This window comes from Coenobita brevimanus, chromosome 17 (genome assembly GCF_032717465.1).
Source record: "Coenobita brevimanus isolate Jiangsu-jjx chromosome 17, ASM3271746v2, whole genome shotgun sequence".
Classification (NCBI taxonomy): Eukaryota; Metazoa; Arthropoda; class Malacostraca; order Decapoda; family Coenobitidae; genus Coenobita; species Coenobita brevimanus.
Window position 1 is genome coordinate 9,129,954 of NC_136970.1, and position 9,271 is coordinate 9,139,224.

The following is a 9,271-nucleotide window of genomic DNA, read 5'->3' on the forward strand; positions in this document are numbered from 1 at the left end:
ACACCCTTCCAAACTCCTCTACCAACTGTCTCAATCTCTCCTCTGAATCAGCCACCAGTGCAGTATCATCTGCAAAAAGCAGCTGCTTCAGATTCCACTCTCCACCATCAACATTCACCAGACTTAGACCTCCACCTAAAACTCTTGCATTCACCTCCCTTACAACACCATCCATGTAAATATTAAACAACCAAGGCGACATCACACATCCCTGTTCCAGCCCCACTCTCACAGGAAACCAATCACTCACAGCATTTCCCACTCTTACACACACTCTACTATTTACATAAAAACTTTTAACCCCTTTTAGCAACCTACCATCAAGTCCATACAATCTTAAAACAGTCCACAAAGCCTCCCTATAAATTCTATCATATGCTTTCTCTAAATCCATGAATGCCCAAAACACATCCTTGCCTTTCGCTAAATACTTTTCACACACTTGTCTCACAGCAAACACATGATCCACGCATCCCCTCCCTCTCCTAAAGCCACACTGCTCATCACCAATCACTCCCTCTGTACCCTCTCTAACTCTCATAATTAACACTCTACCATAAACCTTACCTACAACACTCAACAGACTTATACCCCTAAAGCTAGTACATTCATACTTATCACCCTTGCCTTTATACAACGGGACCACACAAGCACTTGCCCAGTCAACTGGCACCATACCTTTCACAAAGCACACATTCAACAATCTTACTGGTCGTACCATTCTAAAGTGGCGGTTTGGGTGGGGCACGAACCTCTGTACAGTGTTGCCACATTTTCCATACTCGTGATGCCTCTCTCTCTCTCTCTCTCTCTCTCTTTACTCGGGGGATGTGCATCACCCTAGGGAATTCTGTTTCTTTTATGTCTTATAAACTTGTGCTTTCATTTCTTTATTTTGTTTTTTATTATATTATTGTTTTGCATATGACGCCAGATGACCTCGGTGTTACGGTGCCTTTTCATTCAATCATTCTCGCCCTCCTTCCTTCCCTCCCTTCATCTTTCCCTCAGCTTGACAATGCACTCAACACTGCCCCTTGCCTGCCTTCTCTCTCTCTCTCTCTCTCTCTCTCCTTGGGGAGATGTGCGTCACCCTTGGGAATTTTGTTTCTTTTATGAGTGACTTATAAACCTGTGCTTTCATTTCTTTATTTTGTTTTTATTATATTTAATTATGTTTAAAAATATTATTGTTTTACATATGGCGCCAGATGACCTCGCTGTCGTGGTGCCATGATTTGTTTTCATTCAATCACTCTCTCCCTCCTTCCTTCCCTGCCTCCCTTCATCTCTCACTAAGCTGCACTCAACACTGCCCCTGGTCTGCCTTCCCTCCCCTCTCTCTTTCTCTCTCGTCTATGGTATTTTAGGATACATTTTGGTTATTTTCTTTTACATTATAATGTACATATTGTAAATTTGACTTTATTTCCACACCACCCAGGAGGTTAAAGTCTTGGCGCATTTTTTTTAAGAGGTGTCCCCAAACAGGCCTATTCCTCTATCCTTCACAGATGACCAGGTCGGACTGGGTGTGTGTGAGTGTTGCCGCTCACGAGGGTTTAATGTATATATTTTTTTTTACTAAGAAACTGGCATATTTTTGCTTATATTCCTGCACATTATCTTATAATCATAATTGTGACATTATTACCAACCCCAGAAATACGGTAACAGCCAATAAAAGTGACTAGTTTTTTTTAAGCAACACTGTAAAATAATTATGCCACGTTTCTGTATTGCCGTATATTTTACGCATAATCAGTTTACTGTTCTTTCATATATTATAATACACACGTTACCATTATATTCTTATGTGTTTATCTTATTGTGATGCCTATTACATATAACAGAGCCGGTCACATAGCGGGTATGGAATACGTGGCACCACTGTACAGAGGTTCGTGCCCCACCCAAACCGCCACTTAAGATTGGTACCACCATAACCAGTCAACAATAGTCACTCCACCACCCTTCAGGCATTCCACAGCATACGCATCCATACCTGCAGCTTTCTCTGTTTTCATCTCCTTTACTAAGCCTTCTCCTCTTCCTCCTTCGTGATCAAAGAATCATCCAACTCTCCCAACACATTTATTCCTTGCACCCTTCCATCTGCCACAATCTCAGCCACCCTTTCCTCCTCTACATTTAACAATCTTTCAAAATACTCAGCCCATCTCTTCCTTCCTGCATCCATCTCAGTTAACATCCTTCCATCCTCTGCTTTTACTCGTTCTTCTTTCCCAGACTCTCCCTTCCGCACCCTTTTCACCTCCTTCCAAAACATTTTTTTATTCTGTTGAAAATTCTCTGTCAGCCGCCTACCCCACCTCTCATCTGCTGCCACTTTAGCATCAGCACAGCCCTTCTCTCCCTATTCCTCTTTTCCTTATACCTTTCATATGACATCTCATCCTTCCTTTGCAGCCACACTTCATATGCACGTGTCTTTTCAGCCACAGCCATACTTACTTCCTTGCACCACCATTCACTTCCTTTTCTTACACCACCACCCACACGTCTCACACCACACACCTCTTCTGCATGCCCCACCACAGCACTCTTAAACAACTGCCATTCCTCCTCCACACTGCTATTTTCCTGATCTTTCACTTCGTTCCACTCATCTTTCAATTTCTCCTGATACTCTATCTTTTTCTCTCTTTTATCCAACTCACTCATTTTCAAAACCTCCCTGCCACACCTAACCCTCCTAGCACTCACCCATCTCTTACCTATTCTTAACTTTCCCTCCACCAGGTAGTGGTCAGACATACCTCCACCCTCCCCTCTCAGAACTCTCACATCCAACAATCTTCCTATTACATTCCTAGACACAACCACATAGTCCATGAATGCTTTATCCACAACCATTCCATCCTCCTGTCTCACCCATGTATACTTATAAATATTCTTCTTCTCAAACAGCGTATTTCCAATCACCATCTCTCGCTCAACACACATCGCCATCATTCGTTCCCCATTTTCATTTCTTCCTGGCACACCATGCATACCAACTACACCTTCAACTGCTACGTTTCCCACTCTAGCATTCAGATCTCTATCATTACCACATTCACATTCGCTCCAAAACTCTGCAGACACTCATCAACATCATTCCAGAAATACTCCCTCTCTTCTTCATCCCTTTCACTACCACGCCCATATGCACTCACAAACACCCACAACTCACATTCAAATTTCGCTTTCACCCACATCAGTCTTGATGACACCTCCTTCCAATCAATCACACATTGCTGAACTTCCGGACTCACTAACAAGGCCACACCTTCTCTTGCCCTTCCTCTATCAACACCTGACAATCTTCCATTCACACTTACAAACATAGACTCACTCTTCCCTTTCATCTTTGTTTCACTCAAAGCTAACACATCCAACTTTCTTCTCACAAACATTCTCCCAATCTCCTCCCTTTTAGCCTCAATCGTACTACATCCACGCACATTCATAGACCCAATCTTCAGGGTATGGGGATAACTCCATCCCCCATCCCTTTCTCTGGCCTGTCTCTTTTTAGGAACTGAAAAACAGAGGAGCGGGTCCCTAGTCCCCTCACCCCGCCCCTTTTAGTCGCCTTTTACGACACGCAGGGAATACGGTGGCAGTATTCTTCCTAACACAACCTGGCTGCAGAGTAGTAGTACCACCCCATAGTGCGGCCAGATTGTGTCCCCCCTGCCACAGGGGGACTTATAAAGAAGCCGGTAGGTGACAGTGGCCAGCTCTAAGCACAACAAGCTTTGTCAGTGACTGGAAGTGAGTTTCGACACTAAAACTCATTTATGTATGGAGGTAACCAAGTGAAATATTCTGCCCAAGAATCATGGCCCTAATTTAATTATCTTCGGACCCTTAACATTTCATGCGAGCAAGATCATGATTTTAGTGCACTTCATATTTACTGCACTTGATGACCTTTGATCCCTGACCTGGCGGATATATGCCATGCATGTACAAAGCAAACTTGTAGTATTCATTATCGTCTATAAGAATGCAAAGTTTCATTCGACTCCATCCACTCACTGTGGAACAAGGGAACTTGGAATTCGCAGAATGGCCCACCAGAGGTACTACTTCTAGGTGGCACAGCCAGCAACTGGAAGTTAGTTTCGAAACTGTCATTTTTGTATGGAGGTATTCCAGTGTAACATTCCATCAAAGAATCATGGCCATGGCTTAATAATCTTTGAAGCCTTAGTATTTCGCGCAAGTATAGTCGTGATTTTAGCTGTTTTCACCATTATTGCATTTTTGACCTTTGATCCCTGACCTGACCAATGTAGCACATAGGTTTACAGTAGAAAGTTTTAGCACTAGTCAGTGTTTATAAAGCGTGCAAACTTTCATTCATTTCCATCAAACTGGTGGGGAACTAGGGGTGCATTTTTGAAAACCAGTACTGGTTGTTATAAGACATTGAGGCCAATCTCCCCAGGGATGCCACTCGAAAACTAGAGGAGAAAAGGGAAAAATGGATGGCACACTTCCTATAGGGAATGACTTCAAGAAGTCAGAGCTTTCTACGCCCGTTAGTAATGCGTCTGCAGCTCAAAACGTGAAAAGTATGAAAAAGTGGGTTTTCAGCCGTTGCTAGGCAATGAATAGTTGCCTAGCAACCAAAATCCCGCAGACACAACTAAGTCTTAGGCTGGTCATTGTATCTAAGTTTGGTCGGAATCGGTTAATTGTGAATAGTTGAAATGCCTGCCACAATTAAGCAAGAAAGAAAACGTGACTAACAAGAGCAGCATGGAGCTGGCGAATAAATGGATTTCTGTGGATGGTTGCACTCGCCTCACATCTCGAGTAGCTTTATGAAGGTCGGTTTGTTTTCATCAGATGGAACTAGGCCACGCCTGAAACTCAGATGCTAAGCCGTAGGTGCATGGAATTCAATTAAGTTATGACGTACGAATGAGTCCCTTTGGTTACTAGTCAGATCTTCCCTTCAGTATGCGTACATCTGTCCATCAGTTCACTCTTGAAGCCCAGATACTAAATAGTTGTTGTATGGAATTCATTGAGTTTTAGTTGTGAGGCAGGAATGAGTCTCCTTGGTTACTAGTCAAATCCTTCCTTCAATATGGCTTTATCTAGCCATTAACTCACTCTTGAAGCTCATACTGTCCTTGGTTACTCATCAAATCCTCCCTCCTCTACTGTATGGCTACAATTGGGCATCAACGGGGATGAAATGGGATCGGGAACTTTCTGCCTATATAAAATTACACACACACACACACACACACACACACACACACACACACACACACACTCGCCAATCGTCTATATATGTATCTGTGTATGTATGTATGTGCAGGTGGAAATTTCCCGCCATGCTCCTCCTGATACAGTACCATAATGATGTATATCTGAATTTTATCTGTATTTTTCGTTTATCTGAGACTGACCCGTAATTTATCTGTACTTTTTCGTTTAACTGATAATATTTTGTTTTAGAATAAAATTTATCTGTAGTACAAGCTTCCTTGTAGCATAATTTAATTTACAGGAGGTTTACCTGTGGTTGTGGTTGGTGGGGGCGCTCACCATCCACTCACTCAATGTAGTGCTGCTCTCTGGTGTCTGCCCTGTCCTCTCCTCCATCCTTCTTTCCTTCCATCTTCTTCTATCTTTCTTTCCTTCCTTTTTTCCCCATCCTTCTGCCTACGGGTGACTTTACACTCCCTCTTCTGTCTTTCATTCCTTCATTCTTTCCTTTTCCTTCTACCTATGGGTGACTCTACACTGAGTGACAAGCCAAATGGTTTCCTGTACACCAGGAAACCATTTACTACGCTGGGTGGTAACCATAAAACCAAATTATGGCGCCTGGCGGTTTAGTGGGTAATTATTGTGCTCCAATCGGATTGAGTCGGTGAAGGTTTATAGCCAAGGGGTGGTTGGGATTTATTACTCACGTAATGCCACTCAGGGATGAGTGAGGTTGGTCACTCTCATCTTAAATGTCAGGACCAACTCCCTAGCCCCGGGCTCCTACGCTCCTCATGGGGCAACATAGGATTGGTTGATGGATGGATGGATGAATTTGACTGTGGTTTACTAAAAATTTACCTGTAATTTACATTCAGCCTAATTTACCTGTAGTGTACGTCAAATTTACCTGTAATCTAATTAAAGTTTACCTACGGCAGGGAAGCGACCTGCGGCCATGCAACACGGCGGCACCCATGACGACGGCGGAGGCGCGGGAGGAAGCGGCGGCGGCGGCGGCGGTGGAGACGGGAGCATGAACAGCGGCAGCCTAACACTATGTTCCCACCACTCCGTCTTGCTGATGGCACTGATGGCACTAGTGGTGGGGTGGCACTAGTACACACACACACACACACACACACACACATATATATATATACATATATATATATACATATATATATATATATATATATATATATATATATATATTTTTTTTTTTTTTTTTTTAATAACAGAACGGAGGAAGGAAAAACAAATGGAGAAAAAAAATAATCCATACACCAGATTACTGGTGTCCTCAGTTCATAAAATATCTGTAACAGTTAGACTTGAAGAGTTGTAGGTTGAAATTTGGAGGAAAACAACTCTGGGGAAGCGAGTTCCAGAGAGATGCAGTTCGGGGAATGAAAGAATTCTGATAGGCAGAAGTTCTGCAATATGGTTGAGTGACATTCCAGTCATGAGCGCTACCAGATGCCCGTGTAGCACGAGGGAAGGCATGGAGAGGTGGCACCATGGACGCAACTTCGTCTGAGCATTTGCCAAAAAAATATCTGTAAAATAATGCAAGGGAGGCAACATTCCTTCTTACTTGCAGGGGAGGTAGTTTATATGTAATGGCAGGGTTGTTAATGATTCTAACAGCTTTATTCTGAATTTTGTCTAGTTGCCTTAATGCAACCTCTCCACAACCATTCCACAAGGGTGAGCAATATTCAAGCTGAGAGCGCACATGACTCTTATAAATTATAGCTAACTGCTCATCGGCGAAGAAGTTACGGACTCTGTACAATAATCCAAGTTTCTTTGAGGCGGTTTTAGCAAGTGATCTGACATGAGAGGTCCAGCTGAGGGCACTGTTAAGTGAGACACCAAGAATTTCAATACTTTTGGAGATGGGAATATTAGTAGCACTGAAGGTAATGTACGAGTCTGGCAATATCTGTCTATTGGTAAACTGTATATATTTAGTTTTACTAGCATTAAAAGAGACAAGGTTGTTTTGTCCCCATTCACTGATTGTAGATAGATCTTCATTTATGGAGATGGCTGTATTGAGTTGAGAGGTAGAGATATTAGACTTTGTAAATGGATGTCTGAGTGTGAATGAACTATGTAGTGTTGAGTCATCTGCATATGAGTGAATGGGATTGTGAGTGACAGATAAGAGATCATTAATATGAACCAGAAATAGGGTTGGCGCCAGAACTGATCCCTGCGGCACGCCGGTGTTAATTGAGTGGAAATTCGAATATACATCATCTACTTTTACTCTTATTTTCCTGTCACTAAGATAAGAAGAAATCAAAGGAACAAAAGACGTTAGTCCATAGCAAGGGAGTTTGGACAGCAGGGAACGGTGCCATACTCTGTCGAAAGCTTTAGAGATATCAAGAGCTACTGCATGAGTTTCTCCAAAAAGATCAATTGATTGATGGATGGTATGAGTTAAGAGATTGAGTATGTCAATGGTGGATCTTTCGTGGCGAAAACCGTATTGTCTATCATTAATTAAGTTGTTGGATTCAAGATGTTTAACAATATGCTTATTAATTAAAGTTTCAAATACCTTACCAAGAGAAGATGTGATAGCTATTGGTCTGTAATTGGAGGGGTTAGACGAACTTCCTTTCTTCGGAACTGGGTGGATATTGGCTTCTTTCCATGAATTTGGGAATAAAGAAGTACGTATGCATAGTCTGAATAATTTAGCTAGGACAGAGGCAAGTTCAGGGGAACACTTTTTCAAAACAATTGGCGGAATTCCATCTGGACCTGGAGCTTTGTTGGTAGGTAAATTGTCTAGGATGGATTTTACAAATCTTGTCTGTATTTTAAGTGGGGCAATTTCGGGAGAATCAAGTTCCAGTACTGAGACATTCTGGCTGGTATCATCTATGGTAGAGTTTCTTGCAAAGGTACTAGCAAAGATATCTGCTTTCCCACGTGGGTCATTTGTAATATTGCCATCTGAAGATTTTAGTGGGGGAATGGAAGATGACTTGTTAAAGTTATTATTGAAAGAATTAAGAGTTGACCAGAATATTCTATTGTCGTTAGGGTTGTTAAGTAGTTTTGATGCTTGCTTTTGAAGAAAGTTTGATTTGGATAGATTTAATACAGCTTTTGCATGATTTCTAGCAATTTTAAATTGGGAGAGTGATTCAGGTGTTTTTGATTTTAAGTAAGAGTTATATGCTAATGACTTTTGGGCTGTTGCTCTGGCACAATTGCCATCAAACCATTTTGGAGAGTTTGATCTTTTAGTGAATTGTTGACTTGGTATGAATAAATCCATACCAGCTAGTATTAAGTCACAAATGTGGGACTGGGTAGAATTGGGATCACTAGAGAAGAAAGACTGCCATGGAACATCAGCAAGATAATTTCTAAATCCATCCCAGTCTGCCCTGTCAAAGTGCCATCGGGTCACCCTGACAGGTTCGGAATGGGGAGGTGTAGGAGGGTTAACTAATGAGGCTTTGATGAGATTGTGGTCAGAGGATCCAATTGGTGACAGTACCTCTATCCTGTATTGATCTGGATTATTTGTCAAGAATAAATCCAAGAGATGGGCATTATGGTCAGGGTTATCAGGTATTCTGGTTGGTTGCTTTACCAACTGGGTGAGATTAAACGATTCCGCAAATAGCTCGCATTCTAGACCAGCGTCGTCAGTCCGGGCAGAATGCAATAGCCATTCAACATTGTGTATGTTAAAATCACCCAAAATGGTAATTTCATTGCCAAGGGCAAGGTCAAGGTTACTCAACTGAGTGGATATGGAATCAAATACACTGGGTTCCGAAGAAGCATTGGGGGAACGATAAACTACACAGATATATTTGGTAATGTTTTGGCAATTTAATTTATATAATGAGTAATCAAAACTGGATGAAGTGAAGTTTAAAATAGTATCAACTGCATATTGGGATTTGATATAACAACAGGTGCCGCCCTTGTTTCGAAAGTTTGTAAGGAGATGGTAACCGGGAAAACAAAATGGAGATATATCGGTAGAGGGTGA

At 42.0% G+C, this 9,271-nt stretch overlaps 1 protein-coding gene across 1 annotated transcript in view; it reads left to right on the plus strand.

Moving 5' to 3' along the window:
- LOC145391245 (lachesin-like) overlaps nucleotides 1–6,358 on the plus strand; it is a 188,454-nt gene extending 182,096 nt beyond the window's left edge. The window contains exon 7 of the mRNA XM_080265918.1: nucleotides 6,180–6,358. Within this exon, the coding sequence (XP_080122044.1) occupies nucleotides 6,180–6,358 (179 nt within the window). The remainder of the gene's footprint in view (nucleotides 1–6,179) is intronic.
- Nucleotides 6,359–9,271: the final 2,913 nt, after the last annotated feature.